Source organism: Phacochoerus africanus, chromosome 1, assembly GCF_016906955.1.
Source record: "Phacochoerus africanus isolate WHEZ1 chromosome 1, ROS_Pafr_v1, whole genome shotgun sequence".
NCBI classification, from domain to species: domain Eukaryota; kingdom Metazoa; phylum Chordata; class Mammalia; order Artiodactyla; family Suidae; genus Phacochoerus; species Phacochoerus africanus.
In genome coordinates, this window is record NC_062544.1 from 127223796 (window position 1) to 127247425 (window position 23630).

General features: G+C 41.1%; 1 protein-coding gene across 14 annotated transcripts in view; it reads right to left on the reverse strand.

The window, feature by feature from the left end:
• The window catches only part of MAGI1 (membrane associated guanylate kinase, WW and PDZ domain containing 1), a 676654-nt gene that overhangs the window by 70501 nt on the left and 582523 nt on the right, over positions 1–23630 (reverse strand). For all 14 annotated transcript variants that reach the window (XM_047778731.1, XM_047778778.1, XM_047778819.1 and 11 more), the window contains 4 exons: positions 22163–22281; positions 20064–20156; positions 12873–13055; positions 11734–12354 (listed from right to left, as the gene is read on the reverse strand). In XM_047778731.1, the coding sequence (XP_047634687.1) occupies positions 11734–12354; positions 12873–13055; positions 20064–20156; positions 22163–22281 (1016 nt within the window). The remainder of the gene's footprint in view (positions 1–11733; positions 12355–12872; positions 13056–20063; positions 20157–22162; positions 22282–23630) is intronic.

Sequence of the window (23630 nt, forward strand, 5' to 3'; positions counted from 1 at the left end):
ATACCACATTTCCTGTTTGCGCTGGCTGCTCCATCGCGATCTCCTTTACTCTTCCCTCCTGCTTGGCTTGACCCTTGAAAGGTGATGGGCCCTAGGGTTCAGGCCTGGCTTCTCTTCTTTCCAGTCTTCCCCTAAGTCATTTCATTCACCCTCATGGCCCTAAAGACTGTCTACATGTGCGTCTTTACAAACTGTGGGGGTTTCTGTCGTGGTGCAGTGGAAACGAATCTGACTAGGAACCATGAGGTTTCGGGTTCGATCCCTGGCCTTGCTCAGTGGATTAAGGACCCAGCATTGCCATGAGCTTTAGGTGTAGGTCACAGACGCGGCTCCAATCTGGCGTTGTTGTGGTTGTGGTGTAGGCCGGCAGCTACAGATCTGATTAGATCCCTAGCCTGGGAACTTCCATATGCCATGGGTGTGGCCCTAAAAAGAACAAAAGACCAAATAAAAAAAAAAACAAAAACAAAAGAAATACACCTTATAATACCTTCACATGCATGCATACATGTGTTCATATGTGATCACATATGTGTATGCACACATACAAGTCAGTGTTTCATGAATATGTGCTTATCTTTATTGATTGTGACATATTCTGTTTCTATTTTATTTCAGTTTGAGAAAAAAAACACTGTTCAGCCCAACCCATTGGTTTCAGGACTCAGTAATGGGTCCTAGCTCGTACTATGTAGCAAACGCATGTATAAGGTAATGGCTTATACATGTTTCTCTCTCCAGCCCTAACCTTGCCAGCAGTGAATCCCAGACCCCAGGCAACTGCCTTTATTTCTGTTTCACCTGGATGTCGAATGGGCATTTTACCTTTAACATGGCTGAGAAGCACTTGGTTCCAGAGTTCAAGGTCCACCCACTCCTACCTCAGTATCCAAATCTCAATAAATTGGCCTCAACAAATTGAGGCCCCTCTGTCTATCCAAGCCAGAAAACCAGGGGTCCTCTTGGGCTCCTCTCTAACCTTTTCCTTCTTTAGCAGGGGCTGGCAAACTGTAGCCCAAGGACCAAATAATGTGTTCCTGGAACACAACCAAGCTATTTGCTTCCATAGCATCTGCTACAAGGGCAGGGTAGAAGACTGGTAACAGAGACCGTATGGTCCACGAAGATATTTATCATCTGGCCCTTCACAGAAAGAGCGTGCCAATCCGTACTCTGCAGTCAACTTACCAAGTCCTGTTGACTCTCCAAACACATCCCCAGTCCCCATCTTCACCACCATCATGCTAGCCCATGCTGCCAATACTCTTCTCAAACCACCACAAAGGCTCTACGGAGTTTCCCCCTTCCACATCAGCTCCTCTAAAATTCGTTCTTCACACAGAAGCCAGAGGATTTGTCTAAAATTGTGACATCTTGTCCCTTTACTGTTTGAAACTGGAGGTCATAATGAAGATAAAATCTGACTTCGTGAGGCTGGTGGCCAGTCTCTGAAACCTACCACCACTCCCCATACTCAACTTTCTTCAGTCACACTGGCCCCCTAGTTCTGGTTCTTTCTTGGAGCCTTTGCACTAAATGTCCCATGTTCCTCGAATACCATTTCTTTCCCTGTGGTCACTCAAAATTCGCCACCTAATCCAGCCCTCACGGCCCCACCTCCCACCTCCCATCACTCTCGTTCAGGTCCTCAGGTTTGTTTTCTTCATAGCACTTCTCCCTGGATGACATTTTCTTGTTTATCTTATTATTTCTGCCCTTTGCCTCCTTCCTCTAGAACACAAGCTTCATGAAATCAGGGGCAAACTCGTTTCTTTTTTTGTGGATCATTCCATTCCATCCCCAGTGGCTCCACAAAGCCTGGCCCACACTGTTCACAGATTCCACCCCCCCCAAAAAAAAAGTGAAAACATAAAAATATCCTTATATTCAAATTCAGCCTTGTAAGTAGAAACACAGAATAATTACTCTACAGCCTGCTGGCCATGCCAATAATTCTAGCATGAAATTCCTACCCTCTTTCAGAAAAGGGAGAGGATACCACCACCCCTTAATGAGAGTTATAAATCACGCATTCATTTATAATAAATAATGCACAATAGCAAATAACTAAGTGCATTAAGTTTACCTTCAAAAGAGGATGAGACATTCCTTTACAGAAAACAAAAACAAAAACAAAAAACAAAACAGGAGTTTTAGGTATGCTGACCACTTTGCATTATGAATACAAAAGGAATACAACACAAACCACCCAATAAGTCAAAAACTGCATATAAATGTTAGACCAAGAAAGTCAAGTCTGCTTAGGTTTAAAAATTATAGGACCAAAATCCATTAAAAAATTCTAAGACTGGTAGTTCCCAGTGTGGCACAGAGGAAATGAATCTGACTAGTATCCATGAGGATGTGGGTTCAATCCTTGGCTTCGCTTAGTGGGTTAAGAATCCGACACTGCTGTGAGCTGTGGTGTAGGTCAGAGACCTGGCTCAGACCCCAAGTTGCTGTGGCTGTGGTGTAGGCTGGCAGCTATAGCTCCTATTTGACCCCTAGCCTGCGAACCTCCATGTGCTATGGGCATGGCCCTGAAAAGCAAAAAAAAAAAAAAAAAAAAAAAAAAAACCACACAAAAAAAACTAGGGCCAAAAATCAGAGTTCCTTATATTAAGATGCTGAAAATAGGGAGTAATTTTAATCAACTATATGATGAAAGAACTAGAGACGTTTTTATACTTATCTCACCTCTTCCTATATATATAAATGTGATCTACCAACCTACAAAGAATTCCCAAGTAAAATCCTTGGTAACTGTCAACCGTAGCAGTAAACCAAAATAACTTAAATCTGTATTAAAAATAAAGGCCAGATGATTGCTTAGTAGCAAATACGAGTGGCAGCCTGTTTAGCACCATGCAAGTGATGGGAAGTTTGCTAATTTTAACTTAAACAACTTTAAACAGCTGGGAAGATTTAGCAGCACACTGGATTTGACAAGAGGACTCCACTTGCAAAATTACTAGAAAAACTATGCACCACAGGTAAGCAGGGAGGTTAATTACTTTGAGATACTGAATCAGATAAATACACCAAGAAATCTTCAACATATTGCAGCATATGGAAATTCCCAGTCTAGGGGTCAAATCAGAGCTGCAGCTGCCAGCCTACACCACAGCTAGAACAACACCAGATTGGAGAGCTGCAACTACAACTTATGCTGCAACTCGCAGCAATGCTGGATCCTTAACCCACTGAGTGAGGCCAGGGATCGAACCCACAACCTCATGGTTCCTAGTTGGCTTTGTTTCCACTGCGCCATGACTGGAACTCCCCGACATCTTCCTTTTTAAATAGAAGTCTAACAAACTGTACATTGCTGATGTGGCAGATTATGTATTATTTCATATATGAGAATTTAAAGTGAATTTTTTGTGTTAAAGTTTCTTCCTCTTTTTGGATTAAAGATACTTTACATTTAAAAGCATCTTTAATTAAATACTTAAATTTAAAATAATTTAAATTAAGCTCCATAAACAATATCAGTCCAGTATAAAAGACGAGGTGCTTCCTGGCCAGGTGGAGGCCACATAATCCCAGTTAAAAGCTAATGAAGCTGTCACAAGACTGGGACACAACAGATCTCCCCAAGTGCTAATACTTAACAAGTCTTTCATGTTCTCTGAGTTTCAATTCCTTGTGACCCTGTAACATCCAGTTAACACATATAAAGAGCTTAAAGCAGTCCCTACACATGGAAAGAATTTAATAAATAGGACCCATTATTATTATTATCTGTATAAAAAGAAATCCATTAACCATGAAGTTGCCTTCAATTTCATATCTTTCTTCTATTCAAAGGCATAAAAATAAGAGAAAGGGTAAAGGATATTCAACACACTATGTCTGAGGGCAAAATAACCAAAATCTCTGGAGCAGCACTGTCCAACAGCACTTGCTAGCAGGATGGAGATGTTCTGACTGCACTGTCCAATATGGCAGTCACCAGCCATGTGAAATGTGGCCAGTTGGACCAAATCTTACATCGCATTTAACTTTAATGAGATAGCCACGTGTGGCCAGTGATAACTTCACTAGATGCTAGAAAACATGCTCAACTGGACCTATGTGATTCAGCACCATGCAATGCATTTCATTGCCATTCATTCATTTATTTATCGAAGTATAGCTGATTTACAATGCTGTGTTAGTTTCAAGTGTACAGCAAAGTGATTCAGTTTCACACACACACACATTCTTCTATTCTTTTTCAGATTCTTTTCCCTTATAGGTAAATACAGAATATTGAGTAGAGTACCCCGTGCCATACAGTAGGACCTTGCTGATGTATCTATTTTATGTAGAGTGGTATTTAGGGCCACACCTGCAGCATATGGAACTTCCCAGGCTAAGAGATGAATCAGAGCTGCAGCTATAACGCCAGATCCTAACACTGAGCAAGGGCCAGGGATCAGAAATTGAATCGCATCCTCAAAGACACTATGTCACGTTCTTAACCAGCTGAGCCACAACAGGAACTCCAGTAGTGTGGACTTGGTTTTGTGTGTGTGTGTGTCTTTAGGGCTGCACCCATGGCACATGAAAGTTTCCAGGCTAGGGGTCGAATTGGAGCTGCAGCTGCCGGCCTACACCACAGCCACAGCAACTCAGGATGTGAGCAGCATCTGCAACCTACAGCACAGCTCACGGCAACATCAGATCCTTAACCCATTAAGCAGAGCAAGGATTGAACCCCCATGCTCATGGACACTAGTCAGGTTCATAACCCGCTGAACCACAGGGGAAACTCCCTAGTAGTGTATACTTGTTAATTTCAATCTCCTATTTATCCCCCAGTCCTTTCCCCCTTAGTAACCATATGTCTATGGGTCTGTTTTGTATATGTGTTCATTTTTATAATTTTTTCCTTGTTGTTTAGAACAGCCTGTGACAGCATGGGCTGTGCAGGCCCAACTAACCTGGGTTGGAAGTCGGGCTCTGCCACCTTTTCCCTGTGTGATTTTGAGCCGGTCCATTACCTTCCGCTGCCCACTACCTCAGCTCTAAAGAGAAGTACTCTGCTCAGAAAATTTTCCAAAGGATGAACATATGTGAAAACTAAGGGTCTGGCATGAAATCATTTTGTTCCTTCAATATATATGATTTTCTGAGGATCTACAACGTCCATGACTTCAGGGAGTGGGGATCAAGCAGTGATTGAGACCCAGTCCCTGCTCCCACAGAGACCACAAGGAAGGGTCCGTGGCCTGAGGGAGGATGGAGCAGAAGTGATAGCAATGGATGCTGTTTTCATCTCTTGGAGTGGTCAGAGCAGCCTTCTCGGAGAAAAGGACTTTTGAGCAGAAGCCTGCAGGACAGGAGTGAGAGCCCTGTGGCTCTCTGAGAGGAAATACACAGATAGAAGAAGTGCAAGGTCCTGACACAGGACTTCGGAGTTAACTCTGAATGATGGGACGCCATCCTGACAGGAGCAGTGACTTGATCCAATTGACTTTAAATCACTCTCTCTGGAGAATGGACTGGAGGAGGCACCGGGACCTGATGCAAGGCCACATGGCAAGGCCAGGTGCCACATGATGGATGGCAGAGGCCAGGGGAGAGGTGAGAGGAAGACGGAGGGAGAGGAGGATGGGGAAGGAAGGGGAAGGATGGGGAGGATGAAGATGGGGAAGTGAGGAAGTGAATACACAGAACTCCACCACTATCACTGCCAGCAACCTGAATTCTCCTTTCAGAAGCCCTGCAGCTCAATTTGAGAGATTCTGGCGGTCAGACACTTAAATGGTGCAATTTGCAATTCATTCTCCAGTCGATGACCAGAGGGCAGAAGGAAGACAGGCGCCTGATCGCTGGGTTTACCTCTCCAGCACAGCTCACTGCAGTTCTAATTATGATGGTTTTGCATTGTTTCAGAAGGGGAAAAACACACACAAAGAAGAGCTCGTGCTAATCATGTGCTTAGATGATGGGATTAGACATTGCTTTTGATATGTGGGTCAATGACTATTTAATGAACTAAACATCAGTAAATGTGGATGAAAATCAAGTGGCATTAATTTGCCAAGGACTTCAGATCTTATTCATTCCTTTATGTATAAGATGTACTCTCTAACAGTTATGGTATTGGAGCTTCTTGTCTACAAGGCAGAAGGCTGCTTAGCAGAGTGGTTAAGCAATCAGTCTCCGGAACTGTAATTCCTCAGTTCACATCCTAACTTGTCACTAATGAGCTGTGTGATGCTCCATGAATCACTGAGCCTCTCTGAGCATCCTCTCCTCTAAAATGGAGGTAAGGTTTTAGTCCCCTCAGAGGGCTTCTGAATTCCGATATGAGAAATTTTTAGAACCAACCATGCCTGACACACTATAGAAGTATTTAGTGTTTTTATGACAAATGCTTTAAGCAAGGAGGAGTCTTATACATGCTTTCCCAGAAATTGCCCTTTTGCATAATACTACACAAATTTAGCTGTAGAACATCGACACCTAAAACAAAAGCAGTTCTTTCCTTTTTTTTTCTCCACTAATCACTGCCTTCATTTCCCAGAAGGTCCTATTCAGAATCACACCACAAAAGTATGGTGGTTCTAACATGGGAGGATGTTAGGGTGGGTTGGGAGGTTTTATTTCCGTGTGTGTGGTGTGCGTGTGTCTTGTACCATGATAACAATCCTGGTGCATAGTCAGTAATCAATGATAGCTGTAACATTACTGTTACCATCCCTAGCACCATTTTCAGATGTAGTTTTTGCCTTTTAACATCTTGTTTATCTTTCTGAAGTTATGAAGGGTGACCGTGAAGCTATATAATTAATTTTCCAATGTGATTTGTGGACCAAGTTTAATTTATCCAGCTAGTATATACTAAGACCACATGAGGGTTCCCCAGGATGAGCCAGGGATACAAAAGCATAAAATGGATACAGCGCTGCCCTCTAGGAACCCTAACATTTCATTACTTTATATTCAGATATAAAATTACTTAATGTCTTACTCAATATATAAAACATCACTTCTAATTCTGCTATGATCACCAAAAGCCACAGGAAGCTATGCTCCAAAGAAGCATTTTGGAGACCCAGACCTCCCTTCTATCCTCCTCTGACACAGAAAAATGTCAAACTCAGGAGCTGAAATGGACCTTATGGAAGACAGAGAAATCTGTTGCTTATAAAGCAGAGTTTAAAAGAATATCACTTAGGAATGAAAACACTGTTTACTTTTACAAACTTATTTGGTCCCCAAGTTATATGTCCCAGAATCAAAAGAAGAAGGGACCATGAGCCTGATATTGCTTACAATTCTGGTTTTACATCAGAACTGCAACTAGTATTAGGAGCTTCTAAAAATATACAGGTGCCCCGGGCATCGTACCCTGAGATTAAGCTACAGGTGCAGGCTAAAGTTCTCTTTAAAAAATAAATAAATAAATAAATAAAAAGCCAACACACCCAGGGACTTCTGATGTCAGGTGCTATCAATGAAATATACTGATTTATCATGTGACTGCTTCTAGGTCAGGAACTGGCATGAATGCTCATCAACTTATTTCATCTATATCATACACATGCAAATGAGTAGAATGACTCCCATTTTCCCAAGACACTTACCTAGGGTCACAAAGGAAGTAAAAGCCAAAATTGGAATTTAATCTTGTATTGTCTGACTCTAGAATCCTGTGGTCTTTCCTCTAGACATCAATGAGGTCATTCTTGGCATAAAATTAGAGCTAGAAGGGGTCACCTTAAAGATGATCTAGTTCAAAACATCATTTTTTTGGACACAAAAATATGCTCCAGGGCAGGAGTCATAACCTAGTCAGAAGTATAGAGGGGCTGTGGGTAGAGTATAAACTGGAGGTGGGCTCCTGAAAGCCTCAGATCAGCTTTTTCTTCAATATGCCTCTTCTTCAAAATAAAACCTACATTCTCCAATTTTATAAAGTATTCCAAATATTCTTTTTTTATTATTGTCTAAACTTTTATTATTATTTTTTTAAAACTGGGTCACCATGCTATACAGTAGGAAAAAAAAATTGTATTGACCAAATATTCTTAAAACAGAGTATTCTGACTCAACCCCAAATCAGATCAAGAGTGTTCCAATTCTGAAGAGGTATACATTAGCCAAATACACAAAATATTTTGTACAGAGGAGCACAGATAGTTATGCCACATATAATCTCTTTTTTTAAAATACAAAATTTTCATGGAACAAATTCCACATCTTTCATAAATTAAAAAGAAGAAAAACTATTCAAAAAAGGAGAAATCACCTTCTAGCATGATGTTCCAAACAGCTAAAAAAGCCTCTATATTCACACTGGTGGCAGGTGACAGGTGTCTGAATGGCAAATGCTATGTAAAAAAATTAAGAAAAATAAAAGGCATTCTCCTGACTGGACAGCAGAGGGAGAAGGAGGAACAGACTTGCCTTGGGAAGCTGGGGAGCTAGGCACAAGAGGAAGGTACTGTCCTTTAAAGAACTTGAGTGATATCAGCAGGCAGGGACAAGTTTACAGAGTGGAGATTGGTCAACAAATCAGTAATGGTCCCAGCTGTCAGGGCATGTGGAACCCACAGCAACCCCAAGCCTGACCTAGGAGACTGTCTCCAGAAACTTCCAAAGGATATTTCAACCTCTGCTTATCTCTAGGTGCGTGGGAGGAAGATAAGAAAAGACGGTTAAAAGCCAAAATGCACCTGATCTAGACAAGAGTATCAAAAATGAGCTTGGGAGATTAAGAGTCAAAACCAAAATACAGACGTGGCTAAGTTCTGCCCCCAAAAGACAAGTTCTTTAAAGCTTAGAAAGCCCCATCCTTGAGTTTTGAATTCTTGAGAATCAAGAACAGTATGGATGTAATGAGCTTATCAATCTGCTTACCAGGAGTCATGACAGAAATGAGATTTATTAGAAAGAATCAGTGAAGTGGCCATTTACTTCCTCATTTAACCTAGCTGCTATCTTGGTTGATCATCAAACCTTCTCATTTACACCCCCATCATACAGGAGAAAGGATTAAAGTGCCAGCTCTGATTCAAATAGCTGATATATGGCAGAAACAAATATATGTTTTCTAGAAAGATTAATAATAGCTAGTGGTAGCCTGCCAAATGCAGACATACAAACTTTCTATCTTATACATAAATCAAACACAAGGCATATGGAGTATTCTAAAGACTGCTGATGTTACAGTAACTTTAAATTACTCAAGTTCCAGAATAAACTATGTAGATGTTGACTAATGTGCCAATATATTCTGGATCTTCCCTTATTAATTTAATATTATAATATGGCATTAACCAAAAGAAGACCTTAGTAATTAAGAAGGGAGAATATAAACATATTTGTAATCAAGGGGTATTCGGGGTGGGGGCATGGCACGTGGAAGTTTCTGGGCCAGGGCTCGAACCTGTGCCAAAGCAGCGACCAAGGCCACTGCAGTGACAACACCAGTTACTTAACCACTGCACCACAAAGGGTATGTTTTTATAATGAGTTGTTTGCTCGTTTGGGCAAATTCATTACAATATGGTTCCAGTAACCTTTTCAAGTTTGTAGATTACAATGAGACTTTATTTTTTGCTCCCCTTAGAAGTGAAATGAATGGAAAAGAAAAACTGAACACAATGCCAAAAGAAATAAGGGAGCAAATAAATGAAGAAGGAGAGCAGGGTGATTGGTGACATCCAATGAGTAGTGAGTGAAATAGAGATGCCCTGATGTACCAAAAACCATGTAAAAGTTTCCAAGTTTCAGGCCACTGACATTAGCAATTATGCAAAACTCAGTGGTCCTCAGAGTTAAGTAGGGCAGAGCAATGGACTGGAAACCAAAGAATCCAGTTGAATTTCTCAATCCTACTGTTGGCTGGTACCTTCCTACCTTTCAGGGACGTGGTAAAAATGACATGAGAGACCTTACGTAGGTTTGAAAGTGCTTTGTATATACTGCTAACTTGTCTGTAAGTGCCAGGTAACACCATCATATGCCATCAACACTGGTGGCATATGAAAGTTCCCAGGCTAGGGGTTGAATTGGAGCTATAGCTGCTGGCCTACAGCAATGCTGGGATCTGAGCCTCATCTGTGACCTACACCACAGCTCATGGCAATGCCAGACCCTTAACCCACTGAGCAAGGCCAGGGATTAAACCCTCATCCTCATGTACCCTAGTTGGGATCATTAACTGCTGAACCACGAAGGGAACTCCCATTTTTTTCTTTTCTTTGTTTTTTTTCTCTCCTCATTCTTAACTTTAGGGCATATCACACTATATCTTGATCACTGTCTAAAGACAATTATCTGTGCAGTCAAATGATCTGGGTACATGAAAAGACTTCAAAATTTTATTGGTAGAAATAACTTAAAAAAAACAAATAACACCTACGAATGTCTTTTATGCCTAAGCAAGAAGGATGGAATGAGCATACTGATTCAGACAGTTCTGAATGTTGGATTTCCTTCCAACAACCTCAATCACCACTTCCATCACACAGCTTCAGGAGAGCCTGAGAACATGGCCTCCATGACATAAAAGAACTTTTCTGTTGTAATGAAACCAAGAGGAAATAAAAGTCTGGTTCTTTTCAGAGAGTCAGGATACAATGTGTGTGAAACACATCATGTTGGGAAGGATTAGGAGAACGACCAATCTCAGGCCCCTTGTGTGAGTTGATCAATTACGATTAGTGACTAATACAGACCCAGGAGGAAGACATTTCAACACATGGACAATATTTCTCTATGTGAGGTCATGGGACCTTTGGTAAGGTGGGGATGGGGGTGCTGGCAGGGGAAAGAAGAAAGCCAACTGTCTCAAGATCTCTGAGATCCTTAATTACTTCATTATGTGGAGGTGTTTTTAATATGATTGGTAGAGCTGTTATTCCTGCCAAGTATAAGTAATCACATACCCATTCATTCATTCATTCCCTATTTATTAATGAACACCTAGCAGGAGTCAGGTACTGCATTAAATGCCAGGGGATACAGCTATCAATATGTAGACGTGGGCCCTGGCTTTATGGATCTTATATTCTAATGAAAAAGGCAGAGCAATGACAACCACAAAAAAGGAAAAATACAAACAATGACCTGTGATAATAATGATGGTGGTAAAAGCTATGAAGAAATGGAGTGATGCAGTAAAGATGACATGGGGGTGCTGGGGGCTACCTTAGCTAACTAGTCAGAGAAGCCTTCTATCAGGAGGAGCCTCGAATGAGATGGAACCTGCCAAGTGAAGAGCTGGGAAAAGAGTATTCCAAGCAGCAGGAACAGAAAGCACAAAAGCAATGAGACAGAAAGGGCTTGGAGCATGGAAAGCAACACAGAAACACAGGTGGCCAAGCACAGTGAGGAGAGGAGAGGACTCCCAGATGAGGTGAGAAGAGTGGCCCAGAACCACATTTTGCAAGCATGCTGTAAAGGCCAGTTTCAGGAGACTTTAGGGACAAAAGTTTTCAAATTTTAATGGTTTATAAAAGGCACAGTCTGACTTACATGCAAAGGTTTTGCTCTAACTAAACATGTCCCTTTGTACAAACACACATGAATGAACACAACCTTTATTCTAAAGAGGCTAGCATTTGGAGTAATCAGAAGGCATATTGAATGCATTTCCCAATATTTAAATAAAAATGATCTTCAAGGAATAGAAATTTAGAAAGCCCCACATAACTCTGGTAACCAGAAAGTTAAACAATGGATTTGGGTTTAAAAAAAAAAAAAAGAAAGAAAGAAAATAAATCTACGTACCTCCTCGCTGCACCAGTAGTGTGACCTCACTTCCCTTTGGACATTCGATGAGCATATCTACAACTTGATTGTGAGTCAGAGCCTGCACATTCTTCTTATTAACTTCCACTATAAGATCCCCTTCTTTCAGGCCCCGGCACCTCGGACTGTCAACAATTTGTTTCACTCTTTGGCCACCGCCTCCAGGGCTGTCCGCGATAGTAAAACCAAAGCCCATTGGCCCTTTGACTATGTGAACAGTTATGAGTTCTGGCTGAGTGGCTATGGAAGAAGCCAAAGAGACGGTGTCATTGGGGTAACCATGGGAACCGTTTGAAGCCACATCTGCTGGGCTGCTTGGCCTGGCATCCTTCATGCCATTGACTTTGCCTGTTTTACTACTGTGACTAGCTGGTGAATCATAGGTCTCCTGCCCATTCACAATGATTGGTTCTTTATCCAAAATGGCCACAGAAGTCACCAAACTTGTGTTGGGGTCATCTGGGTCAAAAGGCAATGGATAACCTCGGCAGAGTTCAAGGTCCACGCTGGCACCGATGGGAATGGACTGGAAGATTTTCACAACTTGTGCATGTGTGTGTCCCAAAACACAGGTGTCATTGACACTGACAATTACATCTCCTGCAAAAGAGTAGGGGGTTAAAAAAAACAGTGCCCAGAAAAGTTACATCCATTTTATACTATAAAATCCTACTAATACGAGGCTGAACAGAAACTGGATTTGGGGGTGGTACTGTAAAGCACAAAGAGACTGCTTCTCTTACTTATTTTATGCTAATAAGGCCCTCTTAGAGCAGCTAGTGTCTTCCCTGCTAATAAGAGTATAATGATCACTGAAAGAACACTGGAGCTTTCTTCTAAAACAAATTTTCATTGCAGAAGACCAAGTTTAGAATTCATTTATTCAAATAGAGCTACATTTTTAGTAAATTGCTGCTTTACTGTACTCACCAGCAACCTGAGTTCCCCCAAAAGGGAAATTTTGACAGGGATTCAAAGGTTTTCATCTCTACCAGGGAACACATTTATGTAGTGGAAGAACCCTGCTCATTCACCAAGTTTCTCAAGGACAATTACAAACTTGTGAAATCGTGGCAACCTCTGGTCTTGAGCACACAGGACCAAGTGGTGCCTCCTACCTGTTTCCATCTTGCCGTCCAACGCGGCAGGACCATCCAGGACCAAGCTCTTGATCTGCAGAAACTCATCAGGTTCATCCCCACCAACGACCGTGAAGCCAAAGCCACGACTGCTTTTCCGCAGCTTTGTGTGAATGAATTTGCCTTTCAACTCTGAAGGGTTCCGGGTAAAAAAGGGTTTGCCTGGATTAAAACAAGAAATGCATGAAGAATGCCAACGTGAGTGAAAAGATGAATCAAATAAGAAATGATACAATTTCCAGATCACTCCCCAGGCTCCTGCGCTGAGGCATTTGGGCACAAAGGTGTCCTAACAGAGTCCTCTCTGGATTTCAGTACTAGGGCGTTCCTAGGCCCCTTTGTTTAAGGAAGGGGCTAAAGTATACAGTTTGTCAGCAAAAAGATCCAAAAGAAAATGTAAGAGAAGGACAGCATTGGTGTCCTTCATCTGATACCACTACTTGGTTTTGTTTCCTGTAGTTGAAAAGCATTTGGGCTGCCATGAGGTCCTTCAGAGGAAATGGCACGGATCTTTGCTTTGCATCTTTTGTTTTGTTATAGTTTATATTTTCCAGTATGGCTTCCAATATGTGGCTTTGGTCTTGGATTCCATTTATAGAAGCAACTAAGCAAAAACTCTCAATTAAACAGAAAACTCATTCTGAAAATAAACAGATAATACTAGAAAACATAGTATGGTCACAAAGAATAACTCAATAAAAATGGAGAATGATTATTTTAAAAATTAGTCATCTAAATTGAATTCTAAATTCAACTTTGGATTGAATTCTAAATTCAACTTTTTTCTTTTCATTTGATCTTTTATAAATTTATGAAATCGTCTAGATATGTCAACTGCTAAATTTTTTTTTTTTTGGTCTTTTCTTGCCTTTTCTTGGGCTGCTCCCGCAGCATATGGAGGTTCCCAGGCTAGGGGTCGAATTGGAGCTGCAGCCACCGGCCTACGCTCAGCCACAGCAACACAGGATCCGAGCCGCGTCTGCGACCTACACCACAGCTCACGGCAACGCCGGATCATTAACCCACTAAGCAAGGGCAGGGATCGAACCCGCAACCTCATGGTTCCTAGTCGGATTCGTTAACCACTGCGCCACGACGGGAACTCCATCAACTGCTAAAATTTATGGTTTAAAAAAGTGTAGGGCATATGGTTTACGATATTTAAGAAAAAGGAAAAACAAAAAAACAAACAAAAAGAAACAGTTACAAATAAGAATGAAAGAGCTCCAGAATTCAGTTGTCTCATTTAAAATAAAGTAATAGCTATATAGCAAAATATCTTCCAAACGTGCTAACCTAAGATTGTATTGGCAATTCTTGGTAGCATTCACAAATAACATTTTGCACAGAAGACAAAAATTTTATTTTGGGTTTCTACATAATTGAGAAACTCCACTGGAATTTCTCTGATTAACCCAGGTAGTGAACATCATTCTATGCTCACATGCTCAGACTCTTTCAACTCTCCGAATTATACTTCCTATCTCTTGCCTTTGCCACATCTTTTCCATCTGCCCTATTTCTTTTCCATCAAAAATGGATAGCAATGAGATTCTGTTGTATAGCCCAAGGAACTATCACTTCTGATGGAACATGATGGAGGATAATGTGGAAAAAAAAAAAAAAGTAATCCAGGTTCTTTGCTGGGTTACTTTGCTGTACAGCAGAAATTGATAGAACATTGTAAATCAACTATAATAAAAAAATTTAGGAAAAATGTTATTTGAAAAAAGAAAAAAGAGAGAGAAAAAGTTTCCACCTACCCCTGCACCAGGAAGCTGGCACCGAGGAAGGAAAGTTATTTTTGGTTAAAATAAAGTAATAGCTATATGGTTAGCTATATCTAAAAGGTCTTTTTAAAAAAGGTTTCTGGGCACACATACAATTTTAATTGTACATTTCAAAAGTTTTTGGCTCTGAAAAAGGTTCTTATAAATTGCCTAGAGTCATAGGTCTGCTCACTAACCTCCTCTTCTCTAGTGCAGTCCTGAGGCTGGCTAGAAGCATGACAGACTACAGCTCTGTCACCATGACTAAAGAAAAGCAACACCTTGCAGGATTCAGCCTGCGAAGTCATCTGCCAAAGCATCAGGACTGTGCAGTTAGGGCTTGTGGGGGGACAGTTGCCATGGCAACTACCAGATGGAAAACTGGGGACCACTGAGATAACCCCCAAATTTTACTTTGGGGGGGTATGTGAATAGCTGACATTCTTGAGGCTGAGGCTACTGAAGAGGGCTTGAAGGGAAATACATTTCACTAAGGCAAAGACATCAATAGCTGTCACCTTCTCAAGGAGACTTTGTCTGTCCACCTACTATAAACTGCAATACCTTCTTCAACATTCACCATCCCTTTTACCTACTTTATTTTTGTCCTTAGCATTCATCACCATCTCACATACTATACATCCTACTTCTTGGGAGGGTGTTTGGTCTCATCTCCCTCTACTCCACCCCTTTGTATAAGGCACCGCATGTGCCCATATATCCAACACCAGAATGGAAACTCCATGAGGACTTTGGCTTATATATTCAGGGTGTAAAATACGACCCCTTCATTTTACGTGCTCCAAAATATTTGTGTTGAATGAATGTAACAATGAATGAACAGCATAAAGAAATGAGATTTAACATGTCTTTAAGAAGGCTGAAAGAGGTGGTTGGGTGTGTAAGTTTTTCACCGAACATAGGCAAGGTTATAAAATATTAAAAAAAAAAAGTCTGGCAGTTTGTATGTATTTTTTACAAAGCCATTAGCATAGTTTGAGATTACAATGTTTTCAGCTTAAAAGAGACATGAAGAAGACAATGAAATTGCACCACTGACTTCCTTTTTCTTTTTTTTTTTGTCTTTTGTCTTTTTAGGGCTGCACCTGTGGCATATGGAGGTTCCCAGCTAGGGGTCTAATCGGAGCTGTTGCTGCAGCCCACACCATAGTCACAGCAACACCAGATCTGAGCTGCATCTGTGACCTACACCACAGCTCACAGCAACGCCAGATCCTTAACCCACTGAACAAGGCCAGGGATCATACCCACAACCTCATGGTTCCTAGTTGAATTCATTTCCACTGTGCCATGATTGGAACTTCTGACTTCCTTTTTCAAAGCCTAACCAGGGAGGGAAGAGCAGAGGGTTCTACACTGATACACGTTTCATGACGTTTTATGTATGGGTAGGTCATCAGTTAATGTAGCTTTGGAGAAGTGCTTTTCTACCCACAGCAGTGGAATGTGAAGCTCTCTGCTGCAGCCCTGTGGCACATGGAATTTTCTAAGAGTGACATGACTAGTCACAGGTCATAAGATCTGGTTATGTGTGAGAATCATCTGGGAAGCTTCTCAAAAATGTACTCATTTCTAGAGCCTACCCCAAAGTCACTGATTCAGAATCTTATGGGTCTTGGCCCCCAAATCTACTCTTTTTCTGCCAAGTTGGTACTATTCTTGGTACTAGTGTTTGAATACCCTAGACCAGTGTTGTCCAAGAGAATTTTTTGACCCAGAAAATACTCTAGATCTGCACTGTCTGATAGGGCAGCAACTAGTCACACATAGCTCGTGAGACCTTGAAATGTGGCTAGGGGAACTGAGGAACTGAATTTTTTGAGCTCTGAATTATAATTAATTTGAATGTAAATGGTAACATGTAGCCAGTGGCATCCAAAATGGCTGGCACAGATTTAGACGATGCAATGGGGATGTCCCACAAAAAGACAAAACAACAACAAAAAGGATTTTGAGCCAGGGAGTTCCCGTCCTGGCTCAGCAGAAACAAATCTGACTAGGATCCATGAGGATGCAGGTTCGATCCCTGGCCAATCACAGTGGATTAAGGATCTGGCGTTGCTGTGAGCTGTGGTATAGGTCACAGATGAGGCTCAGACCTGGTGTGGCTGTGGCTCTGGCGTCGGCCAGAGGCTACAGCTCTGATTAGACCCCTAGTCTGGGAACCTCCATATGCCGTGGGTGTGGCCCTAAAAAGACAAAAAAAAAGGATTTTGAGCCAGAAGTTAAACTGTTCCTAATGACAACCAAGGTTCAAGTCTGTGCTCCACTGCTTCCTGGCAGTGCAGCCATGGACAAGTTACTAAACCTCTCTCTGCCTGAGTGTTGGATGTATAAGCAGAGGTAATGATGTACCAACTTCATCATTCACATGATAGTTGTAAGGAAGAACTGTGACAGATAACACAGGAAAAGTGCTTAGGAGGTATCTGGTACATAAAAAGAGCTCCACAGCTCTAAATCATTATTTTGAAGATGGTGGTGGTGAAGTGGGTGGGGTAAAGGCTGCAAAAATCGCTCTCTCAGCATAAACTGAAGGCTAGAGAGATTTCCCAAGAGCAAATCTCTCTAAGACAACCATTTGCTGGGATGAGAAATGCATTCTTGATCAGAGGAAAGTTTAGTTGAACAGTGAACTTAGCAAAATTAATACCAAACCTTCTAATCCAGTGAGCTGTACAGCTTATTCTAGAGTTCTATCAGGAAGGCAGACCAGGAGGCTTAACCAGCAGGCAGGGAACACAGAATTGTAAGCCATGATGATAAAGTCCAATTTAATGTTTCTCATAATTACAGCTTGGAGTTAAAGGGTATAGATTTAAACTGGTTTGTTTGGGACTGAGTATATTCCAAAGATTATGACTATGTTTGAAAGACAAGCATCAATCCAAAGACTATACCATAGAAGGGTTTTAAGAGTAATGACTGATTCCCACAGACTTCAGTGAGCCTCTCCCAAATCCCAAACCAGTGTGGGAACCAAGAGGACTACAGGGAAAAAGAAAAGAAAAGAAAAAAAAAAAAAGGTCTAAAAATGGGGAAGAATCTGAGATAAAGTTCCTAATATAGATCAATACCATTTGGACTCTTAAACTTCTTTGGTGCACTAAGAATTTGGCACTCAGAACCAGAAACTTTAGAGCTTTAATATATTTAATCTCTAAGACAATTCTTTAAAGAAGCTAAGCTGGTTATCATATATGTACATACCCTGTTTCACACAATAATAAATTTTAGCTTAGTTCAGGGTATCCCACAGTGATTAAAAAAAAAAAAAAAAACAAAGCCTCCTGCCTCTATGGATTTAAAGTCTAAAGAGGAAAACAGTTGTTAAATAATTAAGCACAAATGAACCCTAATTATAAACTGCTAAATTCTATAACTGAGAAGTGTAAGATGGGGTGAATAAATAAGACAGGGGAATCCAGCAAAAACCTTGGATGAGTAGAAGTTAGCAAAGCAAAGAGTGGGGAGGAAAAGATAGCTGCCAGGAGGGACCAGCATGTGCAAAGGCTCTGAGGTGGTCCATGGTTTCCCTGATTCAAGGAACTGAAAAGAGGTTCAAGGAACTTAAAAGCTAGAGTAGCTAACCTGCCATGAGAGGTGGAAATAAGACAACATGAGGCTGCAGAAGGGATTTTATGTTTAAAAAATAGAGAGGAGGAGTTCCTATTGTGGTACAACGGAAACAAATGTGACTAGTAACCATGAGGTTGTGGGTTCGATCCCTGGCCTCGCTCAATGGGTTAAGTATCCGGTGTTGCTGTGAGCTGTGGTGTAGGTTGCAGACACGGCTCAGATCCTGCAGTGCCATGGCTGTGGTACAGGCTGGCAGCTGTAGCTCCAATTTGATCCTCAGCCTGGGAACCTCCATATGCTGTGGTTGCAGCCCTAAAAAAAAACAAAAACATTAAAAAAAAATAATAAGAGAGTAGGCCGCAATCATTTTTATATTAATCAATATGTTATTATCTACTATGTTCTATATTTATTAAAACCATTATCACTATTAAAAAGTATGAGATTTTTATACATCGATGGATATTAATACCAATCTCACGACAATATTAACTAAGAGGGAAACAATTTTTCTTATGAAAATTATAATGGAGAAATGACAGGGCAAAGTGTTATCCTACCTATCTTTTAATATCTAACACAATTATATTTCTTTAGAAATGTAGAGAGAAGAAAAATTTTATATTTTTTAAATGGTTCTGTACCACAGACTCACCAATGCTATGAAACATCATGCTTGTTCTGTTTTGTTTTGTTTTTAATTTAAAAGGAAAATCTCTAGGAGTTCCCGCTGAGGCACACAGGGTTAAGGATTAGGTGTTGTCTCTGAGGTGGCATGGGTTTGACCCCCAGCCTGGAGCAGTGGGTTAAGGATCTGGAGTTGCCGCAGCTGTGGCATAGCATACAGATGTGACTCGAATTTGATCGTGGCCTGGGAACTTTCTTTTTTTTTGTTTTTGTTTTTTAGGGCCACACCCATGGCATATGGAAGTTGCCAGTCTAGGGTCGAATTGGAGCTACAGCTGCGGGTCTACACCACAGCTACAGAAACGTGGGATCCAAGCTGCGTCTGTGACCTACAGCACAGCTCATGGCAACTCGAGATCCTTAACCCACTACGCAAGGCCAGGGACTGAACCTGCATCCCCATAGATACCAGTCAGAGTTGCCTCCACTGAGCCACAGTGGGAACTCCTGGCCTGGGAACTTTCATATGCCACAGCTGCAGCCGAAAAAGGAAAAAAAAGGAAAAAAAACCTGAGCAACAAAACCCGCAAACCTTTTCTATCACTTAAGAGTAATGAGGCCTAGAAATATCAAGATTACAGAGCTTCCAATTTTCAAAAATGAACCTCTGTGGGGGGCTCATACCATTTACGAATGTAAATAAGTGAGACCCAATGAAACGTTGTAAAACATGCATAACTGCCAAAACCGCAGCAAGACTAGGAGGTTAGAATTTACAACACAGTAATATCAAACCATTTTAGGTTTACAGAAGAGTCTTAGTCAAAAGCAAAAGTGTTGACTGGAATTGTGAAATATCTAGTGCTGAGTTTTCAATGTATCTTATTTAATACAATATTAACTATCTGTGGTCTCTTAATCAATGGTGCACAACTCTAAGATGGTTTTGCCCCCTAGTGGCATTTAGCAATATCTGGGGACATTTTTGTTAATCACAAGAAGGTGAAGGGTTCCATTGGCACCTAGTGGGTGGAGGCTGGGAACATTGCACAATGTACACCGGACAGCTCCACAACAAAGAACTATCTTGGAACAACTCTTTGGGATGGAACAACTCTTTTTATTTTATTTAAAAAATAAAATAAAATTTGATGCAATTATAAAAACACTTTACCCTGAAGTGGAGCGTCTCTGGCCGGCTCCGGATTGCTTGGGGGGTGGTTTGGAATAACAGGAGGCACAAGCGATGAATGATCTTCTGTCCAATCTACAAGGAAGGGAAGAAACAGTTTACCATTCTTCCTTCAAATAGCTGGTTGACTTCCTTAGGGTGCACCTTCTTCTTAATCACAACAATTAATAATTAAACTACCCAAACCAATAAAACCAGAATAAAACCAATAAAATTGGCAAGAAATTGGTATCTGACCCCACTTCATGTTAAGAATATCCATCATGGTTCCTGTGGGGGGGGAGTCAGAGAAAGTGTTTCTACCTCCTTCTCCTAAGACCTTGGAGGATAGAAATAATGTGGTACAACCACTGAAATCCCCAGTGTTCTTGGGCTGGAGAATCCAAAGTGAGATCAACTGAAAAACATCAAGAAAGGGGGCCCAATGTGGGAGAAACTTCTCTAATGCATTTGAGACCTGGGCTGGGCTGCCGAACTCTGCTTGCATGGGGTAGTGAAGCTGGGTCTCAGCAGTTTTGCTAGGGTGCTCTCTACTATCATCTCTCAAACCCAGAGAGGGTCGATTTCCAAAACTCCTGAGTCCCAACTGTAGTGGTACTCACTTGGGAGGCCCAGAAATAACCTATGATGAGTGACCCTTGAGACTTACCCCAAAGTCATTTTTCAACTAAGCTATAAAATACAGTCAATTTTATACTCATCTTTCTATTGTGTATTCCCATTCCCCAAACTTACAAAAATATTTAAAAATAATTTCTTTTTAAAATAGAAAAGAGATTAAGGTAGAAAGAACTTTTCTTTTTGTGTGTGTATGTGTGCATTTTAGGGCCGCACTCAGCCTATGGAGGTTCCCAGGCTAGGGGTCAAATCAGAGCTACAGCTGCCAGCCTACACCACAGCCACAGCAACATGGGATCCGAGCTGCGTCTGCAACCTATACCACAGCTCATGGCAACGCCAGATCCTTAACCTGTTGAGTGAGGCCAGAGATCAAACCCGAAACCTCATGGTTCCTAGTTGCATTTGTTTCCGCTGCACCACGACGGGAACTCCAAAAAGGAGAACTTTTCAATAGGTGAGTACACTCGCACACACAGACACATATATACACCCTTTCTCTAAAATACAGTCTTTGGCAGTGGTTGGCAAACCATTTACCAGCCAAACTGGCCCCAATGCCTATTTTTATTTCTCTTTTATTTATTTTTTTGGGGTGTGCCCAAAGCATGCAAAAGTTCTCGGGCCAGGGATGGAGGGGGTACTAAGTCCATTATTTTTAAAGAATGCAATGGCAAAAATGAGGAAAAACCTAATATCTATTAATAAACAAACAGCAAAATGAAGTGAAGAGATTCATAAAAGGAAATACTTTGCACTCATTAAAAATTATAATGTAAGTCTGTATAAAGCATGTTTCAAATATGTGCAAGAAATATATTTAAGTGAGAAAAAACAGGTCACAAAACTAGTAAATATATAAATATATAATGTTAATACATATAAATTATGATCTAGCTTTTGTTAAAATATGCATATTTGTATAACCCCAGAAAATTTCTGCCCAGTGTTTCTTGCTGAGAATGGGATAGAACTCAGCAGGGAAGATTTAAATTCTTTCCACTCCCAAACTGTTCATATTTCTCCAAAGAAAATGAATTAACTTGTAATTTTTTAAAAGCATTGAAAATTACCAGCCTTTTCTGATTCTTACATGTAATGTTCTGAAAATGAAAAGTTAGTTTCATACCCAGTACCTCCTCCTAAAGTGCTGAAAGTGGTTTGGATTTAGACACCAGGTGCTGCACAAAGAACATTCTTTCACCAGCAGCAAGTTCTCCCGTCTAATGGCAGCCCCTCTCTAAGTTCAAGTGGAGATCAAGGGCTTTTAAACTGGGCTTCCGGCTTTAGCTGTCAGAAGGGGCTCTCCCAGGAACTCTGCATTACTCCCCACCCTTCCAGGACTTCAAGTCCCCAGCACCGCAAAGGACATGATCCTCAAGGCCAGTTCTGACCACACGGGGGTGTCAGCGCCCAGGCTGTGCCCAGAGCTCCTCAGCCCCAGACATCAAGGCAAAGCCAACCTTCTGGCTGCTGTTGCTGCTGCGGCTGTTGCTGCTGTGGCTGCTGCTGCTGTTCCAGCTGCTTCTTCCGTTTGGCTTCTAGAACGGGGTTCTCATATTGTGTCTTCCTGTTGATGTGGCTGGAGCAGAAGGCAGAATGCATTTGGTTAGGAAACATTTTATCCCGTAAGCAAAACGCCAAGCAGGCCAAGTTCCTTGATTAAAACTAAGCAAAAAACATGGTCCAAGATATTGGGCATGTTGTGTCAAAATGCACAGTTAAAGATGTATTTAAAAAAAAATAAAAACAAATGGTTTCCATATACTGACTGCTTATCTGGACCAAATGTTCTCCAGCACTGACCACACACTACCAGTGTTACATGCATTTTACTTTAAAAATCTTCAGTAAATGCCCGGGAAGTAGGTGCAATTTGTATTCATATCTTCTGGAAAAAGAAAGTAAGCTTCTGGGCAGTTAAGTAACAGCTCGCCTCACATCACAGAGCTGGTCGACACTAAAGAGGCCTACAAGCTCAGTCAGGCCTGCTTTCACATCCCAGGATTTTAACCATCAACTCTCTCAAATGTCCAAGGCATCTCCTGACAGGGGGCGTCTCTTTAATTCAACAGGAAGTCGATTATAGGATTATTTTAAACTGAGCTTAAAGTGGAGAGGCGGTATTTTGTCTGCAATGTGTGATGCCAGAAATTCTGCATATAACTTTCCAAAACAGAGTTCACGGGAGCCTGGGCAGTTCCCTGGATGGTAAAGTTACAAGAAGGGCTCTACCAACATCTGTCAACTATTTTGATCAACCGGCATGGAGTCAGGATTAAAAGGATGAGCCTTAGGCAAAAAGATTCCAAATGCAGCTAACCTAAGCAAATGCGATGTGTTCAAAGTGACAAAGACCCAGATAGTTCAGATGGCTCCAAAATAAGGTCATGGCAAGATAAAAATACACACACAGACACAAAAACACATACATGAATCCAAATGTGTATTTTTTTGGCCATAGACTTATGTATGTACATACACACATATTACCCAAACATATACAGACAAACACATACATATTTCTTTTTTTTTCCTTCATTACCATCATATTCATAAGAAGTTTGGGAATGTTCCTATTGTGTGATTAATTTCAAAATCAAAGTAGTTTTTTCAAGCCAGGCTTTATTTTTTAAATTCGTTTATGTTTATTTCCTAATTCTGGTAGACAATTTCACACTGAGAAATAGTCTAACATTCCTAGGCATCTGGATCCAAAAGGACACAGGGAGGAGAAGTGTATGGTCAGAGAACACCTGGCCCCTCAAACCAAGTCTCTTCATTCATCAAAGCTCAAGTCATCTATTCCTTTTCTCTTTTAATGCACAAATTGGTTGAGGGAGAACTGAAAATGAGCCCCCATTTGACAGAAGCCCCACCGTTCATCTGTGAGAAAGATGATCTGCGGGACACACAAAGGAATTTTATTTT